This window comes from Pseudorca crassidens, chromosome 20, assembly GCF_039906515.1.
Source record: "Pseudorca crassidens isolate mPseCra1 chromosome 20, mPseCra1.hap1, whole genome shotgun sequence".
NCBI lineage: Eukaryota > Metazoa > Chordata > Mammalia > Artiodactyla > Delphinidae > Pseudorca > Pseudorca crassidens.
The window spans coordinates 49960803-49985812 of NC_090315.1; the positions used below are offsets into that span (position 1 = coordinate 49960803).

Below are 25010 nucleotides of genomic sequence, written 5' to 3' on the forward strand. Positions count from 1 at the left end.
AGAAAATTTAGACAATACATAGAAGCAAAAAAGAAAAATTGTCTCCAGAGAAGTCATTAGTTACTTTGTTTAAAATCGTCATCTATCTAAATGTGTATATTTAGGTATAGATGGAATTGTGTTTTAATCTCAAAATATATCTTGAATTGCTTTCCTTGTCAATGAATACATAGGCACATCATCAAACACTGAGTGATTCTTTGAAAATTAAAAAAAAATTAATAGGTAATATCACATGGCAAAAAAATCTGGACAACACAGAGGGCTGCTTAGTGAAAAATATACAGAATGTTTCTAAAAGGTTCTGAGAGTATATTCATTCATGATCCACCTAATGGCCATGTTTACTAATTAGAAGAGAAAGAATAAACACACAAGCCAGAAGGTTATAGTCTTGTCTCCAACTTCCAAAAGTTTTATATAGTTAGAGGAGAAAGGTATTGGCTGTATTTCATTTTAGGGGTGAAATTCCCATTTACAACTTTATGGGTGATTACTTAAACACCAACCCCCCGTTGGCCCATTTGTAAAAAGACTGAAAAAAAAATGCACTAAGCGCCACTTCATAGAAGAGTTGTTTAGATGGATGTCTTTTTTTTTCTCCACCAAAAGACATAACTAATGGGTTCCCCTAAACTACATGATAGTAACTACTTTTATGGACCTGAACGTATAATTTAAATGAAAAATTTGAAAGAACTGTCAAGGTTAAAATATGCCAAAGAAAGTTTACACTTGTGGTAAGCCTCATCCCCAGGCTCTGGGGAAAGCCATGAATTTCCCTCTACCATTAGCAGTACCTTCATTCATTCATTTTCTAGTTCATTCGGTCAACAAATATTGGAGTAGCCACTGTCCTACTCCAGGAGAGGAATGTGAAAACAAGGGACTCATACGTGGTTTCTGAGTTTGTAGCAATGTTCTAGTCTTTAACCAGGGGTGGATATGTGATGTTCTTTTCCTCTGACTTAAAAAAAATTGCACATATATATTTTATACACTACTGTCCTGTGATACATATCACAATAAAGATAAGAAAAACATTATTTTGTATCTTTGAACTCTGTAGCAACTTCAGTGGAAACATTTCCCCAATCCGGGGCTACTGCCTGTGAATCATGTTCTCTTCTGTCTGGAGCTTCGTGGAAAGTCTGAGAAATTTGGATCTAGAGTGGGAGAGGGAGACATTCCCAGGGAGGGAGATGGTGTAAAGAAATGGAGGAGCAGCTGATAACCTGGTGAAATAAAAGTCTGAGTAGAGGGCTTCCCTGGTGGCACAGTGGTTGAGAGTCTGCCTGCCGATGCAGGGGACGTGGGTTCGTGCCCCGGTCCGGGAAGATCCCACATGCCACGGAGCGGCTGGGCCCGTGAGCCATGGCCGCTGAGCCTGCGCGTCGGGAGCCTGTGCTCCGCAACGGGAGAGGCCACAACAGTGAGAGGCCTGCGTGCCGCAAAAAAAAAAAGTCTGAGTAGAGGAAATTACCCCCAGGATGTTGAGAAAAGAGAAGGAAGGGAGAGAAAGAATATAGGCTGCAGTAATCTGCCTTCGCAACCCAACTTTAGACTAAACAATGCCCTTAGGGCTGGGTTTCTGAACTCCTGTGCTATTGATATCTGGGCCGGATAATCTTGGTTGTAGGCGGCTGTCCTGTGCCTTGTAGGATGTTGAGAAGCTTCTATCCACTAGATGCCAATGGCATGTCCACCCCACCCCACCTCCCCTGAGTTGTGACAGCCAAAAATGTCTTTAGACATTGCCAAATGTCCCCTGAAGGGCAAAACAACCCCTGGTTGTGATACATAAGGAAAATCTTTCACAAATGTTAAGTAACACATGTGGCCCATGCTCTTTAGACCAGAAAAAGCCCTACCTTTAACACAGGGCCTCCTGGAGGGCTCATATGCACAGCAATCATCAATGATCTCCTGCAACTGTGAAGGGCAATCTTTATCCACTGGCTCCTGGTGCCGGTCCACAGCCACCAGCTGGTAGATCTTCTTGGAATCACAGCCTGGCATGGAAATGATAGGATGGGAAGCTTAAAAATTGCTCTGGCACACACACATCTCTCTGGATGCTGATGGCTGGCAATGGAACCAGGGACTTTGAGAACTGAAGAAACAGGAGCTTCCAATGACCCCAGTGACAAGCGCAGGCAATGCCCACACTGAAGAACAAAGCGCCCAGGACAGCACTGATGGGAATTTCTAGTCTCTTGGAAGGCGACCCAATCCCAGCACCATCTGAGCCAACTTTCACACTGGTTACCTTCAAATGGGATTTTCCCAGTGGCGATTTCCCAGAGGGCGATTCCAAAGCTAAAAGAGAACCAAGAAACTGAACAACCGTAACAAGTTTCCCTTTTCCCATGCCCCTCTAGCCATTTCCAGAAAACACAGTGGATTTTCTTTTTGGCTGTGCTGAGCAGCTTGTGGGATCTCAGTTCCCCAATCAGGGATTGAACCTGGGCCATGGCAGTGAAAGCGCAGTGTCCTAACCACTGGACCACCAGGGAAGTCCTCACGGTGAATTTTCTGATTACCACCCAATTCCATTCAACAGAGTTAAGGTGCTCCTCCCTAATGGCATTTGACTTGGACTTTCTCGTCCCGTTCATCTGAGTTAGAATCTGCACGAGAACATAAACATACCTGTATATTTCAGCTTTTATGTCATATTTATTAAACACATTTTCCAGTCTCTGAGGTGAGATGTATGCGGCAGAATTGACTCTCTCTGCTTCTTTTCCTTTAGTTGGTCAGCTGATGGAAGTCTGTGTTTTCTCAGCTCAAATCCTGCAAGCTAGATAATGACTCAGAGACAGAAAGAAACAGCACCATCTCGGGTGGGGGATAGAGGGAAGGGGTTGGTGCTACACATGATTTTCAGGGGATGGTTTTTTTCCTTTGGGATGTATTTCCAGTGGTGTCTTCTGGCTCTGTGGCTACTCTCCTGGCTGGCATCCTGGGTTCAATTTATTATGGTGTAACGACCAAGAGAAACACAAAGAGGTTTCTTCTCTATAAAATGAGGCATGAGGATTACTTGAGGCGATGGTTATAAAGCACCTGTAAGACTTGGTATGTTGTTGTTCTAGTGTTACTATGTTAGATATAGGGCTTTCTCAGTTGACGACTCAGCTCCACTGAGTGAGTGTGGACGGGGTGCCTGGAGTCACCGATGGCTCATTTTCTCTCGGAAGCAGACCAAAAAAACACACAAAAAACCAACGCAGGGGTATCCTCTCTGTTGTATCTGAACCTATAGGCAGCCTGTTACCCCACTGACCCTGCACGGTCAATGCCATGCTCTTAAAGAAGCCACAGCACAAGTCATGGGAGTGTGCGTTCTCCTTGGTCCATGCACATCTGTCATCAGCACCATCCGTGTGCAGAGGGCTGCCAGCCCTAAACGCAGCCAGGGATCCAAAAGTAGGGGCAAGGTCAGAAAAAGGATTAGACACTTAGGTGGCTCCTCCTCCTTTCATTCACATGTTCAGTGAGCACTGACATCCTCTGACATCTGGCTCCACGCTAGCCACCAGGGGTGAAAGGCTGAATAGCACATGTTACAGTCAGGTGTGAGAAGGCCCGTGCTTTGTGAACACTTATATGACACCAGCTACGGGGAAAGACATCTGAAAGGCAGAAAAGCCCCGTCTTCTGTTATTCAGAGAAAGCTATCTGTGGATGACAGAGAAAATATTCCTTTAGCACTTGGGAACTGTGGACATCGAGTTAACAGAAGCCTTTTCTCTTCCATAGGAGAATCTGAATTTCAGTGGACCTTTTAGCTCTATTCCCCTGGGAAACTGACAAACGCTGACTGTTACCTATGCTCCTAAGTAATATTGCTGCTGATTTTAAAATGATGGGTGATTAGTAAGTTGTTTATGGACAAGAGGTCGGGGGGATGGGGACTATAAAGAGCTACTGGGGGACTTCCCTGGTGGTCCAGTGGTAAAGAATCCGCCTTCCAATGCAGGGGATGTGGGTTCAATCCCTTGTCAGGGAACTAAGATCCCACATGCCCTGGGGTAAATAAGCTGGCACACCACAACTACTGAGCCTTTGCACCTCAACTAGAAAGCCCATGTGTCACAACTAGACAGCCCACACACCGCAACTAGAGAAGCCTATGTGCCACAAGGAAGAGCCCATGTGCCACAGCAAAGGATCCCGCATGCCTCAACGAAGATCCCATGTGCCGCAACTAAGACCCGATGCACCCAAAAAAGTAAAGAAAATAAATAAATAAATAAATAAATAATCTAAAAAAAAGAAAGAATATTGACTCCTGTGAGTCGTGAGGCTTCTAAGCCTGGATGGCCCCGCACCCACCCGAGGGGAGCCTCTTTCTGTCACACCTAGGATGAGGAGAATATCTCCTGGAGGATTGTGGGGACAGGTGTGGCGTCTCCGGCTGGAGAGAAGGATTTGATGCTGCCCTGCTGGCAAGCTGTGTTGCGTGATGCCCTTCTAATTGCCTCCAGGTGCCAAGTGTGGGCTATGGCTGGCCTGTGAGTCTGAATGCCTACCTGGGCTTAAGAAGATCCCCTCATGGGTGTTGCAGGGACACAGAAGTGGTGTCCAGGCATCTAAGGGGAAATGGCTCTTAGCCCATCCCTGCTGAGTGCCTGGGCAGTGGTGGACGACGGGCATCAGAAGAGCAGGCAGGACTGAGTCTGTTCTGTGGTGGGCACACGGGAAGCTGTCCAGGCAGGGGAAGAGTTGAACTCAGTTGAAGGCAGAGAAATGAGCAAGCACAGGCCTCTGGGAAACGTGCGTCCCTCTCCTAGCACCAAACAGTCACACAGGTCGAACTCAAAGGGCCCCTGGAAGGCCATACTCACCTTCACGTCGCAGTCTTTAGTCACCAGGAAGCTCGTGCTGCTGATGTTTCTGTGGAGTTCTGCAGGTGTTTCCGAATGGTGCAGCCTGACACGACCAAAGGCAGGGAACATTAGTGACCTTTGCACAGACTTTGCTATCCACGGGTAGGTGGGAAAACAGGGATGCAGAGGTGAGATGTGACAATTGTGAGCTGTACGCCTCTGTGGCGCTCTGCCTGGGAAGCACTGAGCAAAGCAAAGGGCTCAGAGGCATGGCGGGATGGTTGGACCATACCTAGGACCCTTCTGGTTGAAACAGAATGTGAAGCTGGGGTTCCCGCCAACTTAGTAAGTGTTAAGTGTTTTGGATTAATGGAGCCCCTGCCTCCCAGTTTGGGGTGTTATCACAGAGTTGGCCTTAGGTTGGGCTCTCCCAGAAGCAGATCATGAGCCACGGATTTGGGTACAAGTGATTGATTAAGAAGGTATTCCCAGGAGAAACCAGGTGAGGGAGTAGAGGAAGCAGGACAGAGAAGGAGAAGAAATCAAGCAAGGGTGTGACTTCAGGTGAAGTTCCAGGCTAAGCCTGACCCCAAGGGGACCTCTAGAGGATAACTACCCCTCAGGGTTTGTTCTGCACGACGCAAAGGAGCTGGACTTTTGTACTCACACCTGTTGTTCAATGACTGTGGACTGGGTGGGGTTGGGGGGAGAGGAACAGGGACAGGGACAGGTGGCTATAAAGCTCCCGGGCACTTTCACCTCTCAGGGCCAAGGGGCTCCAGCGCCCATGGATATTCCTCTGCAGATGGTGGCCATGAGCTGTTAGCACCAAAGTATGCTGAGTGGGGGATGAGTGTACAGAGCAGGTAAAAAGCATCAGAGGCCATCTGGATAGGCACTAACAGTGTCTCCTACAGTCCAAAATTACTTCTCATAAAACTCACTAGTGTAGGGAGTTGAGAAGGAATAAACTTTATGATTTCCAAGAAAGATCTAAGGCAGTATTTCCAAAAGTATGGATAAGTGGTATGCAAGATGACATAGTGAGAAAATTATTCTTCTTTTAATTCCAGTCTTTCCGATTACGCCAAGAAGAAAGTCTCAGTTTGGTGTTGGATGTCTTTAATACCTCCCTAAATCTGCTGACATCTCCTCTGCACAAAGAGAATGCCGGTCTGAACTGCAGGCCTTTGGGCAGGAGGCATCATGCAGCCAGAATTTAATAACATTGTTTTGGTTTTATTTGTGGTCACCTATTTGTGATAAGTGATTCTTGTCTTCAAGTTATGGTAGTAATAGAAAGTGTCCTTTTTTATTTAATTTATTTTTTAATTTATTTTTTATTTTTTGCTGTACGTGGGCCTCTCACTGTTGTGGCCTCTCCCGTTGCGGAGCACAGGCTCTGGACTCGCAGGCTCAGCGGCCATGGCTCACGGGCCCAGCCGCTCCGCGGCATGTGGGATCTTCCCTGACCGGGGCACGAACCCGCGTCCCCTGCATCGGCAGGCGGACTCTCAACCACTGTGCCACCAGGGAAGCCCAAATCTAAAATTCTTATCAGGCCTACCAAGACCTGCATGACCTTGCTCCTGTATCTTTTGGCCTACCTCCCCACTTTCATCTGGTATCTCTCCACCTACCACACTAAAGCCATCCTGGCTTCCGGCTGTTCCTTGCACAGGCCATATTTATTCCCACCTCAGGGCTTTTGCATTCATTGTCTTCCTGGCCATGCACCTCTCCCTCAACTTCACATGACTCATTCCTTTTGATTATTCAAGGTGTCCATTCAAATGTCACCCTGACCACTCTCGCTGTACCCACTGTCACTTTCCATCTCATTACCCTGTGTATGATTTTTATTGCCTTTAGATAAAATAATTTACTTAGCCCTCTATCTGCAGACTTTATGTTCCGTGAAGGCAAAGATCTTGAGTATTTTGCTCTGTGTTGAATCTCCGGCACTTAGAACAGTGCCTGGCACATGGTACTCAATTCCTGTTTGTTTAGATAATTAGTGAATTTTTCTTCCTGGATAATTTACATATTAATGGAACGTCCTGGAAAAACTAAGGCTGGGAGGATTGACATCAAAGAGAATGGAAAGGGAAACCCGACTCATCAGTATCACCCCCACCCCGCCACTGGTGGCACACTCAAATCTCACCAGCCCCCACCATGTCTGTACCCAGGGATGTCCGGAGTTCTGAGTTACATGAATAGATACCTGCTAAAACCTCTTCAGCCTTCCTGGTTTTTTGGTAAACCAAAATGAGACTAATATACCACCATTTGGAGTCCCCCCATCTAAAAAAACTCCTTACCACTTCTCAGTCCTTGGATAACCTTCCTGTCTTCCTCTGCATCCTATTGACCTTCCTGTTGCCAGAATGCTCCTGGGCTGATGCTTGAAATAGGCATCTGTTGATCCACCTGAAGCAGCAGTGAGAACTCCTCCCAGACATCTCTCAGCCTCTTGTTCACTCCACTGAAGAGTATTCTGTCATGCCCTGCTGTTAGAAACTTCTGGATCTATTGCTGAACTTATCTATCCGCTCCTTAGCTTCCTCTAGGGCAGCCTGGAAACGTTTCAGGGCAGTGGTTCTCTCGGTGGGCAGGTTCCTCTCTCCTTGGGCCTGGAGCATTTGCAGAGGCTGCAGCAGGCCATGGACATGGCTTCTTAGATGCCAGCACTGTTTCTGGCAGTATTTCATCTCTTCACACTGGTTGTAGATAAGCTGGACTAAGGAGATGATCTGCCTCAATTGATCCATATCTGGATGAAACAGATGGAATTTGTTTAAGTCCCAGGAATCTCCTGCATATTTACTACTGGGCTACGGGTGTCTGTGATTTAAATGGCTGTAGAGGTCTCCCCATCAATTTCATGTAAGGTAGCTTTGGTGGCTTGCTGTCCACCAAAATCTTCTAGTTTTAGGTGGAAAGTGTTGGCCCAGCTAGGACTACATCTCCCAGCCTTCCTTGCACCTTGATGTGGCCATGTGACTAGTTCTCACCAATGGGGTGTGAGTAATATAAGTGTTCCTTTGGGCTGAGTCAGGTTTGTCTCCTTCACACACTGTCAGCTGGTTACACAGGATGATGTAGCCCTAGGTGTGGTAGAGCCCAAGAAGGGAGAATCCTGGATCCCGGAATCATCACTTGGAGGAGAGCTGCTCATAAACCTGGAATATCTGCCATGGACTAAATTTCTATTGCATTTGAACCATTATATTTTGGGGTCTATTTATTAAATAAATTTAGCCTATTCTAACAAATATATCCTGCCAAAGCATAGGGGTGACTATAGGATAGTAGGTTGAAAAGCTCAGGCCCTTTCCAAATAAGGCAAGGATTACCTAGTAAGTCACCAACTCTTCAAGGATAAAGGGCCCAGTGGTGGAAGATCTTCTAGTTTTTAAAGAGCAATCAGAATTTTGGATTTTTATATTAAATCTCTCAATTTAAAATATTGCAACCAAGTCAAAAAATGTTTTAAAAACTGTGCAGTCCAACACTGTGTTGGTCAAATAAAATACGTTTGTCAACGGGATATTGCCCATGAAGCCTCAGTTTACTACCTTGGCCACAGCCGGCTCAGGATATTCAGGACTGTAATAGAAGTTGGCTTCTGCAGTCTCAAATTTTCTTTTCTGTCTCTTTTCCCAGTGCTTGAGCAGCCCTGCCTCCCTGGTCCTCACCTCCATCCCTCTCTACTGTGTCTTTAGCACTCTGTAAATTTGTTCCAGCCTCCCCATTGGCCGATGCATCAATAAGCCTTCATGTTGTAAGTGCTGACCCCTCAGAGGCCTTTGCACTAAAGACTAAGAGATTTTTCAGGCCCAGAGAAGTTGAGGTAGACATCTGTGTTGCCTACACAGCATCCATTTCTCTACTTCCTATTGTTGCCAAAATTTTCTGTGACTATCTGCTCCTCCTCCATTCAGCAATCAGTTTGTGGGGAGCTGGCCCCACCCCTGGTTCTAAGGGTGAGACTTGTATCTAAGCCAGTGGTTCTAAACTGAAGGTGACTGAAGGTTCTAAGGCCCCACCCCTGGTTCTAAGGGTGAGACTTGTATCTAAGCCAGTGGTTCTAAACTGAAGGTTCTAAACTTTGAAGGTGACACGCCCCCCACTCCCTGTTGGGACTTTTGGCAATGTCTGGAGACATTTTTGGTTGCCACGGCTAGGGGATGGGTGTTATTGACATCTAGCAGGTAGAGGTCAAGGTGCTACGATGCATAGGATGCCTCCCACCGCCCCCCCGCCCCCCCCCCCCCCCGCCAACGAAGAATGATCCAGCCCAAAATGTCAATAGTGCAGGGGTTGAGAAACGTTGATCTAAGCCATCAGACAATTCCTAGTAGCTTATCACAGTGATTGGTTCAAAACTGGGCACCTGCGCTACTTTGAGGGGTACGTTTGCTGGGGAACTTCCTGGCTCCCCTAAGCCAGCCCAGGAAGTCAGCTTCTAACTCTCAACCTCTCTCTGAATATGAGTGAGAAAGCATGGAGCCCTGATTCTAAAGCTGTGGAATGAGGCTAACCTACAGATGGCAGAACGGAAAGAAAAGAATGAGTCCTCAGTGACAACACTGAGCCACTGGTGGTTTGAACTGACCCTGAAGTCTACCCCATTCCTCGATTACAGGTTTCATGAACCAATAATCTTCCTTATTGTTTAAGCTACTTTTAAACAAAGTTAATCTCAACAGTTCTATTCCAAGAAGGTAATTGGTCTGGAGCCCAAATCTGGTTTAAAAGCATGAGTAAGAAACTAGCAGAAGCCAAACCAAATAAGCAACTAATTGATACATTTTTGTCGTTGCCTTAGAGTTATACTGATCTAACAAGCGAAGTAACAGGTATTAGGGCATGCCTAAAAAGACTCAATGGGTCTCAGGCTGCCCAGCTATTCGCAGTTGCTAAGCAGAGAGCTTCAAGGACATTTCTTGGGACTCCTGAGGGCAATGAACTATATACCTTTCTCTGGTCCACCGGAGACAAAGGCAGATGTGAAAATGTTGCTCAAGGAACCTTGAGGATTTCAGCTTCATAGCTCCAAGCTTCAGTTATCTTATTGTCAGCCTCATCAAAAGAGCCATATCTCAGAAACAACTAATCAAAAGATAATCGGAAAAAATATCCCACTCATCAAAGCAACAATTTAAAACAATACATTTCGCAGGAAAAGTGATAATGTGGTATGAGAAAAACCACAGAAAACAAAGCTTCAAGAAATGGAGAGGGACTTCCCTGGCAGAGAAGCGGTTAAGACTCCGTGCTTCCACTGCAAGGAGCTCGGGTTCCATCCCTGGTTGGGGGACTAAGATCTCGAGTGCCTCCAGGCATGGCCACAATAAAAACCAAAAAACGAAATGGAAAGAACTGTTATTTTTCTAGCTGGGAAGATTAAAAATGACAAACCTGGCAATCCTTTCCAAAGGTAAATCCAATTTAATGCAGCTCCAATAAAACTCGCAATGGCACGTTTTGGTACTGAAAGTAAATGATCCTCAAGTTCATTTGAAAGAGGAAATTAGTAGCGATAACAAGGATTTTTGTAATAAAAAGGGACTTACCTATAAGATATTAAAATTATAATTACTAAAGTTGTTTAGGGCTTATTAAGTATATGATAAAGATACCAAAAGGATGAAAGGGAATATAAATACATATATACTTTGACTCAACAATGTGAATTTCTAGGACCTTGTGCTGTGGAAAAGCTCATATGTGTACAGATAGTTGGATACTAAGGATGTGCATTGAGGTGCTATTTGTAATATGTAAAACTGCTAACAACCTTGATAAGGATATGTTACTTGCAGAAAAACAATGAGGGGTAAAAGTCACTAATTTTAAAAGTGAAAAATCTTAAAACGGTAGTAACAATATAAATCCATTGAGAACTCTAATGCCATTTCCTCCTCCCCTCCGAAAAATGCCACCAAGCAACCTTTCCTGTTGAGACATTTTACATAAGGTTACTCTCCTTGTGTCTAAAATGGGCCCCCAGAAAAGGAAGAGGGCATTAATCATCAAGATCTGGAATCATCTCCCTTGGCAATGTCCCACTGTCTGGAGTTGTCTGTCTGGGGCTGCTTGGCCAATTCTTCTGAGCTGGGTTCCCGAGGCCCTTCCACAACGACCTCCACCCGGAGCCCACCCCTTTGCCGCGCCTTCTTTAGCTGGAAGCAGTCGGAGACACGAGCGGGCGGCTCCACCCTCAGAGCCGAGGAAAGAAAACCAACTCGGTCCTGAGTTCCAGGAAATGGGACCGTGGGTCACCCCACCTCCCACTGCGGCTCTCCCCTCACTGCCCAGGAATCTGGTTGCGCCCTTCAGCCCCGCCGCCTCCGGGGACCGCGCGCGCCCCGGGACGACTGCCAGACTCACCCTCGTCCCTCCTGAGGGCGTCCAGTCGGTCCTGTGCACAGTTCCAGGCAGACACCTCGGCTTCTCTTCTCGGACGACTGCCTTCCTCCCGGGCGAGAAGTCTGCGAACGCGAGACCCTGGGGGAAGTGCCGAGTCCCCGCGCCTCCTGCCCTCGGTGCCCGTGCCGCGCGCCCTGCGCTCCGCTGGCGGAGCGGGACTCACCCGACGCCGGCTGCCACCGGCCGGATGTGTCCCTTCGAAGTCAAGCGACGTTCGGCTCACGGCCCCTGAGCCCGGCCCCTCCACGTGTCTCCCAATCAGCTTTATCGGCGGCTGTTTTTGCCCTGAGCCGGCTAAAGGACTGGGTGTCGGACAGGGAAGTCTGGCCCGCCTTCTCGGAGCTTTCACAGGGCTCTTGTAGCCAAACCCCAGGCTCAGGGTGCATTGGTTCCCTAGAACCTCTTTCCATCTGGCTCAGAGCGAAGGATCCTTCCTTCCTCCTGGTATTCTCCCCTTGCCCTTTCCACACTCCCCCACCTTCCCCAAATTTCTCAGTAATTATTTACAGAGTACTCCTGGGGCCAGGCCCTCTGCTTGGGGCCGGAGATTCAGAAAAGAATAAGGTCCCAGGAAACTATTATAACCAGGACACAGTATGGGAAAGATTAGATGAGCAAAAAACAGAGCTAGAGAGAAGGTGCTTGTGTCTGCTTCTCGGTGCTTGAAAATATTGGGGTTGGGGGAAGGGAGTGAAGGAAGAGACACACTTAAGCTGGGGTGGGGGGTTCGGCGGAAATCAACTTCCTCCTCTAAGGTCACTGCAGAGCTTTCTCTTTTGGTGCAAGTCATGTTTTATTACAGTTAGCTGTGTCCGCAGCTAGAAAGTCTGAGGAATGACATTCATTAACTCATCAGGCTGTTTCCTCTAAAAGGACAGAATTGGATTGTATGAGAAGACTTTTTGGATAGGGAAGACCTGGGTAGAGGACGTCTGGGGTGTTTATTCATTTATATTCTCCTGCTATTTTCTCCACCTACTGCATCATCAGTTTTCTTCTTAGCTCAGGTTCCTTAGTAGCAGAGTCCAAAAAAGAGAATCAGGTACGTTGTGATTTACTGAAGGAAGGCTCTCAGGATAGAGGGTAGGATAGGGCAGGGGGAGAAAATAGCTAAGCAAGGATGCAGTCTCAGTGCAGACTAGCTTCAGCCAGATTCCATGGGGAGGTCTGGAGCAAGAAGCTCTGGAGCAAGAGGTAGCTTCTGCTCTGGATAGATCAGAAGTTAGGTCACAAGAAGTCTTAACAAATTGAAGAAGATTGAAATCATACCAAGTATTTTTTCTGACCACAGTGGAATGAAACTAGAAATCAATAGCAGAAGGAAAACTGGAAAATTCATAAATATGTGGAAATTAAACAACTCTTGAGCAACTATCCTGTCAAAAAAGAAATCAAAAGAAAATTAGAAAGTACCTTGAAACAAATGAAACACAACATACCAAAACTTAGGGGATGCAACAAAAGCAGTACTGAGAGGGACGTTCACAGCAATAAATACCTACATAAAAAAGATCTCAAATAAACAACCAAACTTTACACTTCAAGGAACTAGAAAAAGAAGAACAAACTAAGCCCAAGGTTAACAGAAGGAAGGAAATAAATATTAGAGCAGAAATAAATGAAATAGAAAACAGAAAAATAATAGAAAAAATCAGTGAAACAGTTTATTTTTTTAAAGATAAACTCTACAAACCCTTAGCTTCACTAAGAAAAAAAGAGAGAAAATTCAAATAAAAAGAGTCACAAATAAAAGACATTACAACTGATGTCACAGAAATAAAAAGGATCAAAAGTGACTGTAATTCCCTGGAGGTCCAGGGATTGGGATTCCAGGTCTTCAGTGCCAGGGGCCCGGGTTTGATCCCTGGTCGGGGAACTATTATCCCACAAAGCCCTGCAGCATGAGCAAAAAAAAAAAAAAAAAAAAGAGAGAGAGAGAGAGAGATTGTGATGAACAATTATATGCCAACAAACTGGGTAACCTAGAAGAAACAGATAAATTCCTAGAAACATACAGCCTACCAGGATTAAATCATGAAGAAATAGAAAGTCTGAACAGACCTATAATTAGTAATGGAGACTGAATCAGTAATCAAAAACCTCCCAACAAAGAAAAGCCCAGGGCCAGATGGTTTCACTAGTGAATTGTACGAAACATTTAAAAATGAATTAGTACCAATCTTTGTTAAACTCTTGCAAAAAATTAAAGAGGAGAGAACACTTCGAAGCTCATTTTATAAGCTCAGCATTACCCTGACACCAAAGCCAGACAAAGATATAAGAAAAGTACAGGCCAATACTCCTGCTGAATATAGATACAACAATCCTCAACAAAATACTAGCAAACCAAATCCAACAACACATTAAAAGGATCATACACCATGACCAAGTGGGATTTATTCCTAGGATGCAAGAATGGTTCAACATATGAAAATCAATTAATGTGATACATACACCACAGTAACAGAATAAAGGACAAAAACATATGATCATCTCAATAGGTGCAGAAAAAGTATTTCACGAAATTCAAAACTCTTTAATGATTAAAGACTCTCAACAAATCAGAAATAGGAGGAAATTATCTCAACATCACTAAGGCCATATATTACAAGCTCACAGCTAACATCATTCTCAGTGGTGAAAAACTGAATGCTTTTCCTCCAAGATCAGGAACAAGGCAAGGATGTTGACTCTCACCAGTTCTATTCAATATAATAATAGAAGTCCTAGCCAGAGCAATTAGGCAAGAAAAAGAAAGTAAAGACATCAAAATAGTAAAGAAAGAAGTAAAGTTGTACCTGTTTGCAGATTACATGGTCTTATCTATAGAAAACTCTAAAGACGCCATTTTAAAAGCCCACAAAACTGTTAGAACTAATAAATGAATTCAGTGAAGTTGCAGGATACAAAATCAACGTAAAAAATCAGTTGTGTTTCTATACACTAACAACAAATTATCTGAAAAGGAAATTAGGAAAACAATGTCATTTTCAATAGCACCAAAAAGAATAAAATACTTAGGAATAATAAATCAACTAGGGAGGTAAAAGACTTGTACACTGAAAACTACAAAACACTGATGAAGGAAATTAAACAATACACAAATAAATCTAAAGACGAGTGTTCATGGATTGGAAGACTTAATATTGTTAAAATGAGCATCTACCCAATGCAGTCTACAGATTCAATGCAATCCCTATCAAACTCCCAATGTCACTTTATAGAGAAATAGAAAAACAATTCTAAAATTAATATGGAGGGACTTCCCTGGTGGTCCAATGGTCCATGCTTCCACTGCAAGAGGTGCAGGTTCAATCCCTGGTTGGGGAACTAAGATCCCTCATGCAGCATTAAATTAAATTAAATTAAATTAAATTAAATTAAATTAATATGGAAACAAAAAAGATCATAAATAGCCAAATCATTCTTTTTAAAATTTATTTATTTTTGGCTGCATTGGGTCTTCATTGCTGCATGCAGGCTTTCTCTAGTTGTGGTGAGTGGGGGCTACTCTTCATTGTGGTGCACTGGCTTCTCATTGCAGTGGCTTCTCTTTTTGCAGAGCATGGGCTCTAGGCGCATGGGATTCAGTAGTTGTGGCTCGTGGGCTCTAGAGTGCAGGCTCAGCAGTTGTGGTGCACGGGCTTAGTTGCTCCGCGGCACATGGGATCTTCCTGGGCATGAACCTGTGGTGTCCCCTGCATTGGCAGGCAGATTCTTAACCACTGTGCCACCAGGGAAGCCCCCAAATCATTCTTGAGAAAGAAGAACGAAACTGGAAGAATCACACTTTCTTATTTCAAAATATATTACAAAGCTACAGTAATCAAAACATTATGGTACTGGCATAACAGCTGACATATAGACCAATGGAACAGAATAGAGAACCCAGAAATAAATCCACATATATACGATCAACTGATCTTTGACAAGGGTGCCAAGAATACACAATGGGACAAGGATAGTCTGTTCAACAAATAGTGCTGGGAAAACCATATCCACATGCCAAAAAATTAAATTGAACCCTTATTTTATATCACTCACAAAAACCAACTCAAAATGGATTAAAGACTTACACATGACACCTGAAACTGTAAAACTTCTAGAAGAAGACATAGGGGAAAAGCTTTGTGACACTGACCCCAGCAATGATTTCATGGATACAACACCAAGAGCACAGGTAACAAAAATAAGTAAAATTATATTAAACTAAAAAGCTTCTACACAGCAAAAGAAACAAGAGTGGAAAAGCAACCTATGGAATGGTAGAAAATATTTTCAAACCATATATTTGATAAGGGGTTAATCTCCAAAATATATAAAGAACTCCTACAACTCAATGATAAAAAAATGAATAACCTGATGAAAAAAATGGGCTAAGGACTTGAACAGACATTTCTCCAAAGAAGACTTACAAATGGCCCACTTGCATGTGAAAAAATGCTCAACGTTACTAATCATTAGGGAAATGCAAATCAAAACCACAATGAAATATCATCTCACACCTATCAAGATGGCTGTTGTAAAAAAGAAGAAGACAACAAGTGTTGGTGAGGATGTAGAGAAACTGAAACCCTTGCACACTGTTGGAGGGAAAATGGTGCAGTCATTATGGAAATCAGTACGGAGGTTTCTCAAAAAGTTAAAAGTAGAACTACCATATGACCCAGCAATCCCACTTTTGGGTATTTAACCAAAATAGTTGAAATCAGGATTTCAAAGAAATAGCACATCTATGTTCATTGCAATACTATTCACAATAGCCAAGAAGTGAAAACAACCTAAATGTCCATTAACAGATGAATGGATAAAGTAAATGTGGTATATACCTACAATGGAATAGAATTCAGCCTTAAAAAAGAAGGAAATTCAGCAATATGTAACAACATGGATGAACCTCGAGGACATTATACTAAATGAAATAAGCTGATCACAGAAAGACAAATACAGCATGACTCAGCTTATAAGAGGTATCTAAAACATCAAATTCATAGAATCAAAAAGAGGCATGGTGGTTTCCAGAGGCTGTGGGAGGGGGAAATGGGGAGTTACTAGTCATTGAGCATCAAGTGTCGGTCAAGAAAGATGAATAAGCTCCAGAGAACTGCTGTACAACATTGTACCTACAGTCAACAATAATATATTGTACACTTTAAAAATTGTCAAGAGTGTAGACCTCATGTTAAGTGTTCTTTCCATAATAATAAAAAAGAAATAAAAGGACTGTAAGAGAATATATGAACAATTGTACACCAACCAATTAGATAACCTAGATGAGACGCACACAAATAATCTAAGTGATTCAAGAAGAAATAGAAAAATTTGAACAGACTTATAACAAGTAAAGAGACTGAATCAGTAATCAAAGCCCTCCCTCCAAAATAAAAGGTCGGGCCAGATGATTTCACTGGTGAATTCTACAAAACATTTGAAAATGAATTAACACTAATCCTTCTCAAACTGTTTCAAAAAGATAAATGGAGAGAACACTTCCTAACCCATTTTATGAGGCCAGCATTACCCTGATACCACAAGAAAGAAAACTACAAACCAATACCATTGATGAATATAGATGAAAAAATCCACAACTAAATACTAGAAAACTGAATCCTAAAACACAGTAGTGGATTGTACGCCTTTATATGACCAAATGAGATTTATTCTAGGAATGAAAGTGTGGTTCAACATATGAAATCAATATAATACACCATATTAATAAAACAAAGGAAAAAACCCCACATGATCATCTCAATTGAAGCAGGAAAAAATTTTGACAAAATTCAACACCATTTCATGATGAAACACTCAGCAAACCAGGAACAGAAGGGAACTTCCCCTTGATAAAGGACATTTATGAAAAACCCACAGCTAACATCATATCTAATGGTGAAAGACTGAATGCTTTCTCCCTAAGATCAGGAATAAGAGAAGGATGCTCATGTTCATCAGTGCTGTTCAACATTGTACTGGAAGTTCTAGACAGAATAATTAGTCAAGAAAAAAAACTTAAGGCATTCAAACTGGATAACGAGAAGTAAAAATGTCTCTGTCCACTGATGACATAATCTTGTATGTAATAATCTTGTATGTAAAATAAAAATTTTACTAGAGCTAATGAAGGAATTCAGCAGAGTTGCAGGATATAAGATTAACACAAAAATCAGTTGTGTGTCTATACACCAACAATGAAAAATACAATAAAGGAAATTATGAAAACAATTCCAATTACTATAGCAGCCAAAAGAATAAAATATTTGGGAATAAATATAACCAAGTAGGTGAAAAGACTTGTACACTGAAAACTACAAACCACTGCTGAAGTAAATTAAAGAGTTCCAGGTATAAACACCTGGACCGCCGGTCTCTTGCCAGTGCCTGTATTTGCAGAACTGGCAGTCAATATGCAAAAGAACACACTGATGCAGTTCACACAGATCAGCCTCACAGGGTACTGAGAGGGATGGGAAAGAAGGGGAGAGTGAATCTGGAGAGTAAATGGCAAGTATCTAGCCTATCTCATAATTCCTATGTCTGATGTCTTTGTTGGTATATTTGTTGCATGTTGTTTCTATCAGCGTTTACTCATGGTGCCTTCTTTCCCTGTGTGTTTTGTTTTGTTTTTATTGTGAGCTTATAGTCCTTGGAATTTTATCTGTGGGAATTTTTTTTTTTTTTTTTTTTTTTTTGCGGTCGCAGGTCTCTCACTGTTGTGGCCTCTCCCGTTGCGGAGCACAGGCTCCAGACGCGCAGGCTCTGAACGCTCAGGCTCAGCGGCCATGGCTCACGGGCCCAGCTGCTCCGCGGCATGTGGGATCTTCCCGGACCGGGGCACGAACCCATGTACCCTGCATCGGCAGGCAGACTCTCAACCACTGCGCCACCAGGGAAGCCCTGTGGGAATTTTTTGAGGCCCGGATTGAAGCTACATATTTTTCCACCAAAATTTATAAGTGCTTCTCCTGAGAGCCTTGTGGCTCCACCTGTCAGGGATATTTTACACTAAAATTTTGACTTGAGGTGTTTCAAACCACACAGTTTATGTGAATCCACGCTTCAGACCACCATGAGAGCTATGCTTGGGGTTCTATATTCTCAAAAGAGCTTTTTCTCCACTCCATGCAGGTAATTTTACTTGCAGTGCCCTGGGAAGGTGGTTTTACTTCTGGTTTGCTCTTCCACTGCGGATCTAGCCTTTTGGGGTCTGTAGCAGACATGTCTGGGATCCTTGTCATATCCCTTCAGTCCACCTCTGGTCTTAACCTCAGTTGTGGTGGAAGGTTCTGTGGGAACTCAGCCACAGTTCTGGTGGATAATTCCTAGCAAGCTCACACTCAGCTTGTACTGACTGCATCCCACTTCAATTGCACACATCTGTCTTTCTGCTTTTGTTCCAGGACCTTTGTCAAAGCCAAGGAATCTGGTTGCGTTGCATGCTGGGACAGCACATCAGTGAGAAGGGTGTTGACACCAATGCTCAACCAATAGGAGAGGAAGCTGTGGGTAAATGTTCCAGCCTCTTGTCCTTTAGGTGGACAATTCTGGCAGGTATTCTGTCTGCTTCTCAAGATGCCCCTGTGGAATCCGTATGAGAACTTCACATACTCATTCTTATTTGGCTCCCCCACTGTCTAATCTTTCCCAATTTCTCACTCTTTATTTCTGCAATTGCCTCCCAAATAAACTACATGCATGAATGTTCTTGTTTTAAGGTTTGCTTTTTAGGGAACCTAAATGAAGACAGCCCCCTACCTTTATGCTTTTGCCAAAATGATATTTTTTCTTCTTTTTCTTATCACTCCTTCTTCCACCTCCCCCACTATAAGCTAATAAGGTGTCTGGGATGGAGTGCAGATGAGACTCTTGGCATTTTCCAAATTTCACATTCATCCTGTAGCAACCTTAATAGGTAACAGTTCTTCATTGTGCCGTTATTACCTCATTGTAAAGAAATCTCCATCTTGTTTTGCAACCATCATATCTTTATAGAAAGTTAGAACTGGAAAGTTCATATGTATAGTTCCATCTTCCTCTCAAAAACAGTAGATGAGACAAAACAGTAAGTTAAGAGAACAGGTAAGGTGGAAAAGTGATGGAATTTTACAATCACAGACATCTGATTTCCAGTCATAAGGGGGCAGAGCCGCATGCTGTCACCAGAGGGCAGCAGAGGCCAGGGAACCGGTGGAAAACCAAATCCAAACAATGTAACCTGCCAGAGATCTGACAGAGATAAGACTAACACTTATTGGGGCCTGTTACAAGTTAGGCTTTGCGCTGAGCACAATTAGAAACAGTACAAAGTTCAAAGACAGAGATGGGAGGCTAGAGCCAATGCAGGAGTGGAACAGAGTCAAGTTAAGAGGGTGGTTCTTCAGGTCAGCTGAGAAACGCCCAAAGACAGCATGTCTGGAGGTAGAGCGATGCCAGAAATAAAGATAACGGCTATGGCCCTGTCCACTGCCAGGGCAGCTGGGTTGTTGCTAGAGAATCAGGTAAGTTGCTAGGGTCATTGAGAGTCAGTCAACCTGCGTATTTACTTTACACTGATCAGAATTTAAATGGCCCTTCGCCCACGTAAACATTAAACTTGCTTGATGATTTTTCTGTCTTCTCCCACTACAGAAATAATCACGTGCTCCAAGCTTCAGGCTTTCCCAACATGCTAGATGCGCTGGCATCTTGATAATGTCCCTTGCTGGCTTTAGCATCTAATCTTTGACTCCTCCTTGGGTCTCTTGCACTTGAAGATAAAATTCTCTGACTCCAGAAGGGACTGCACTGTGAGTGCCAACTGGCTTGAGGTTAAGGGCACTTTCTATATGGTTCTCTTCTGTAGGATGGGGCTCATTCTCTCCCTTCCAAGGCCTTGTGGAAATTCCTAACCCCCTGGAAAGTTCTAGCCAGCACAGTAGGAAGCTCTGGGGGAGTCTGTCCAATATTCACTGAGTGGACCTTTTCATTAATAGATTGGCTTGTTTTTTGTTTCTTTTTTCCCCCTAAATCTTCTCATTACCATGCTACAAACTCACATAGATTTTGACACTTCTTACTAGCTCTGTTTTTTTTTTTGTTTTTTTTTTTTTGCGGTACGCGGGTCTCTCACTGTTGTGGCCTCTCCCGTTGTGGAGCACAGCCTCCAGACGCGCAGGCTCAGCGGCCATGGCTCACGGGCCCAGCCGCTCCGCGGCATGTGGGATCTTCCCGGACCGGGGCACGAACCCGTGTCCCCTGCATCGTCAGGCGGACTCTCAACCACTGCGCCACCAGGGAAGCCCTGTTTTAATCTTTTCAAAGAATTTTTTTTCCAATTAATGTTTTGCTCAAACTTGCTCATCTTAGGCCTGTCTCCGGTGGACTCACATATTTACAACTAGTTGATCTCTTCCTTTACTCCTGCTTTTTCTTTCTTCCTTCCCCTGGGGAGTGATGCTCCATGGTTGGATTCCCAACAGCATCTAGGGAATGGAGGTTGGATTTCTGCTGCTTCGATGGCCTGATTCCAGGAGCTTGAGGGAGGATTGGCTCAGACAGGTCACCCTAACCTTTAGGCTGGGAGCTGCTCTCTCGAGCAGGGAGAGGCAGCAGGAGCAGGGGCCCCTCCATGTGGCCACAGTCTCGCCAACATCAGCTTGCCTCCACTTTCATTTTTGCCTCTGCATCCTTGTGCAGGCGAATGCAGAGCCCACCACTGCCGCACCTACTGAATGAGACTCTGAGTGTTGAGGACTTGGATCTGTGGTTTGATAGGTTCCATAGGTGGTTCTGATGTGGTGGCTTGGGACGATATCCTGGGAAACTGTTTCACCCAGACTGAGCTGGCCTGAAGTTCTAGTTCCTACATTGGGCATTTGTTGCTGGAGCCTTAGAAAAGTCAACTAGAGTCTTAGCTGTGGTCTGATAAATTCCAAAAGAAACACCTCCTCTGTTGTGTACCAAGGCAGTTCGTGGGAGTGATGCCCCCTTATGCCCACCTCCAGGTATAAGCAGTGAGGGAGAGATGCTGTCTGCAGAGAATTTAAAAACAGTAACGAGGGAATTCCCTGGTGGTCCAGTGGTTAGGGCCTCGCGATTTCACTGTGAATGGCGTGGGTTTGATCCCTGGTCAGGGAACTAAGATCCCGCAAGCCCCGAGGCAGTGGCCAAAAAAAAAAACCAAACAGTAATAAAATCGAATAAAAAGATAGGGGTTGGTCTGATTTTTATCATCACTATACCCCAGCAAGTCTACACAACCTGGTCAGCGATCGAATAAATACTCCTTCCTGCTCAACCAGCCACACCCCCCAAACCCTTCTGCGCCTCCCTGGCCTCGACCAAGTCTGGTGAGTCGCCATCAGCAAGTAACACCTCATCTTTTTTGGTTTCTTTTCCAATGTGTTTATTTTTCAAAATATACAATTTATTTACACCTTTATTTCACAACGGTAGTTTGTATATTTATTCCAAAATCTTTAAATAACCCCGCAGTAAACAGTACAAATCACAGGATCGGTCAAACTGCTTCCCTTTAGCCTTTACACACATCGAGTTTTTAAAAAGTTTCAAGTAGTAACGGTTTGTGGGTAAGAAGGGAACAAAAATAAGACAAAAACGTTTTTACACAAGCTCGACATGTAGGATTAGAAAGGGCAATCTGAGCAGCTACTTGGTCTGGGGCCCGACTAAGGGTATTTATAGAGTTTATAAATAAGACCCTCTTATGAGCAGCGAGGGTTTTGGTTATGAGGAAGAAAGGGGGGGAACCTCGTCCGCTGGGGTGGAAGGGGCTGGGAGATAAGGCACCGCATCAAGGCTTCTTCTCGGCTTAAGGAGGCACTGGCTGGAAGGGTCCTGAGTGAGGCGGGCAGGGGCCCACTTCTGCCAGGTGGAGGTCGAGAATGGCTGGGGACAGGATGGGGCTCCCATCCATGGAGAGGTCTCTTCAGCCTCCCTTGGAGAAAAGCTTTGTGATTCTGGAGGTGGAGAGACGGCTAGAGCAGCTGGTGCTTCCTAAAGAAAGGGGCGTGGGCTCCCTCCAGCCTTGAGACCCGCAACAGCTACTCTCAGCCCACCTGCACAGACAGGTGAGGGCCAGGCGTGTGGGCGCTGGATGTGTCACAGCCCGAGGCATCTGGTGATGCAGCTGGCATTTGTCATTGGCAGGGGACAAAGGTGCTGCCCCAGGATTGGGGATGGCCTGTAGGAGGCTTCCTGCTTTCTCCTCTTCGGACAGTGCTTCATCCACCTCTGTGTCCTCCAGTCCTCAGGAGAACAGCCTGAACCACCACACACTCCCCGGCGACAGAAGGTGGGGAAGACGAGGGCCACGGCCCTGCAGACCCCGCTCTTCACTGTTAACACTGGCAGCTCCAGGGTGCTAAGACACAGGCGGGACACCAGCTCGTCCCAGGGGTCAGTTGCCTTCACTCCCCTTAGGAAAGTCCCCACTGGCTGGGTCCTGAAGCAGTCCTGTGGGCTAAGGCACTGGGCGGTGGTGTGAGTGAAGAGGCTGGGATGCTCCAGGAAAGAGCTAGTCCCTGAGGGCCAGTGGGCCACCAAGTGGACGTGACCCTCCTGTGCTGGGTCAGGACGGCAGTCTCAGGGTTAGCCTCGGGCTTCAGGGTTTCCCCAGCACCCTCCACCAAGCCCAAGGGCCGCACAAAGCCCGCACTGCCTGGTCAAGCAAACCTTCTTTGCAGGGTCTGGACGGGGGTGGACTGGGGTAGGGGCCACAGCGGGGCTGAGGGCAGGACAACAGGGCTGGGAGTTGTCACTGTATCTTCGGGTGGGGTTCTTCCAGAATAAGGGTGTGGAAAAAGTGATCCCAAAATTTAGTGCTGATGCCAAATCCTAGAGAGGGAGACAAATGGGGAGAAGATGAGGCATTCTTGAAGGAGTCAGTCTGCTTGGAAGGGAGCCTAGCTGGGGCTAGCACGTGGGGAAGATTTCAACATAGTCCCCGATGGCCTTTCCAACTCTCAGGGCCATTCTGGCAGGAGTCAAGAGCAGGGTACCAGTGTTTCTAGACTCCCAAGGATACCGTTGGAATAACCCCAAATTTCTTATCTGGCCTGGCTTCCTGGGAGAGCCTGGCTGCTGCCTGCCTCTTCCTCTCTCTGCCTCACACTCCAGCCGCCTCCTTCTCTTTGAAGATGCCAAGTTCATTCCTGCTTCAAGGCTTCGCACCTGTTGCTCCTGGGAGGCTCTTTCTCCAGACATTGGATGCTGGCTTCTCCTAATTCAGGTCTCAGCTCTAATGATGTCTCTGCAGTGACACCTTCCTGGACCACTTTAGCTAGCATTCTGCTGTCCAGCAGGGTAGCCACTAGCCCATGTGACTTCTGAGCACTGGAAATGTGGCCTGAGCTATGGAGGGACTAAATTCCCAGTTTCATTTAATTTTAATTAACTTACATTTCAATGCAAAAAGCTATACTCGATTCAGTTACTGGAGAACTTTTAGGCACGTTTGGAGCAACTCATGTATGTGAATCTACTTTTTTGACTGTAAATTTTATAAACTCTAAATACGGATCAAGTATTTCCAATGAACATTTAGCCCTTGAATGGCGACAGGCTTGTACGTGCAAGATACACACCGGATATCGAAGACTTAATAGAAGGAAAGAATGTAAAATTTCTCATTAACAATTTTATTTTTTTTGGCCACGCCGCACGGCTTGAGGGATCCCAGTTCCCCAACCCCGGATCAAACCTGGGCCCACGGCAGGCTGAGTCCTCAGGCTGAAAGCTCTGAGTCCTAACCACTGGGCCTCCAGGGAATGCCCAACAATTTTTATATTGATCACACGTTGAAATGATAATATTTTGGTTGTATTTGGCTTAATAAACTATATGATTAAAATTAACTTCACTGGTTTAATTTTACTTGTTAATGTGGCTACTAGAAAACGTAAAATCCCATCTGTGACTCATATTCTAGATTATTAAACAGGGTGGGTCCCCTCTCCTGCTGACATGGTTTCTCTAACATCACTTTGCTTTATTTTCTTTGTGGCACTTATCACTGTCTGAAACGGTCTTTGCTATTTACTGGTTTCCTTGTTTGTCTGTCTCTGCACAGCCCCCTGCACCAGGGACTAGGATGGGAGTTCCACGCTTGCCTTGCTGACTGTGTATCCCCAGAACCGTGCCTGGCCCTGGCTAGAAGCTCAGGGGTAGCTGTCAAATAAGAAATGAACAAACGAGGAAGTGGGGAGGCACCGGCAGGTCCTCACCTGACTGCTGATGTGCAAAGTGGTGCTTGACGTGGTGGGCCTTCAGGTTGTACAGGTAGGAGCCCTTGTGCGGGGAGCCGAAGTGCAGATAGTAGTGGATCATGTCGTAGATGACGTAGCCCAGGAGGCCACCTGCAAACACAGTGCCCCCCACCGCCTCGGGCAGGATGAGCCGTAAGAACACGTAGAAGAAAGCTATCACCAGAGAGGCTGGCACAGGGGGGAAGACCAGGCGGGACTCGTCGAAGGGTGCCTGTGGATGGAGGGGCTCATGTGTCAGGATGCAGCCCGGGGCCCCAGGGCCTGACTGTGGTCACACACAGCATGCCGGCCCAGAGGTGCTCCCATGGGGGATGGGGCAGAGCAGCCCAGACAGTCCAGGGAGGGTGTAGGCTTAGCACCCTCGGTGGCTTTGGGGAGGGTGGGCCACCAAGCCTAAAAGCCCTGGAGAGTCTGTCCCACCCCAATTTCCAAGCCAGGATGGGACCTGGAAAACCGGCCAAGAAAACGGGGGGGGTGT

At 45.2% G+C, this 25010-nt stretch overlaps 2 protein-coding genes across 3 annotated transcripts in view; both read right to left on the reverse strand.

Annotated features, from left to right (window-relative positions):
• Nucleotides 1-1454: 1454 nt before the first annotated feature.
• On the reverse strand, nt 1455-12119 carry MLKL (mixed lineage kinase domain like pseudokinase). The gene is given in 9 exon segments (XM_067718412.1): nt 1455-2012; nt 2270-2319; nt 2653-2785; nt 2788-2803; nt 4854-4938; nt 5595-5673; nt 7160-7369; nt 7372-7611; nt 11235-12119. Coding segments are annotated over 8 exon segments (1140 nt in total). The 5' UTR covers nt 7610-7611; nt 11235-12119; the 3' UTR covers nt 1455-1683.
• A 9507-nt stretch (nt 12120-21626) lies between these two features.
• FA2H (fatty acid 2-hydroxylase) overlaps nt 21627-25010 on the reverse strand; it is a 51802-nt gene continuing 48418 nt past the window's right edge. For both annotated transcript variants that reach the window (XM_067719811.1, XM_067719812.1), the window contains exons 6-7: nt 24491-24743; nt 21627-23102 (exon numbers count right to left, since the gene is read on the reverse strand). In XM_067719811.1, the coding sequence (XP_067575912.1) occupies nt 23023-23102; nt 24491-24743 (333 nt within the window). In that variant the 3' untranslated portion in view covers nt 21627-23022. The remainder of the gene's footprint in view (nt 23103-24490; nt 24744-25010) is intronic.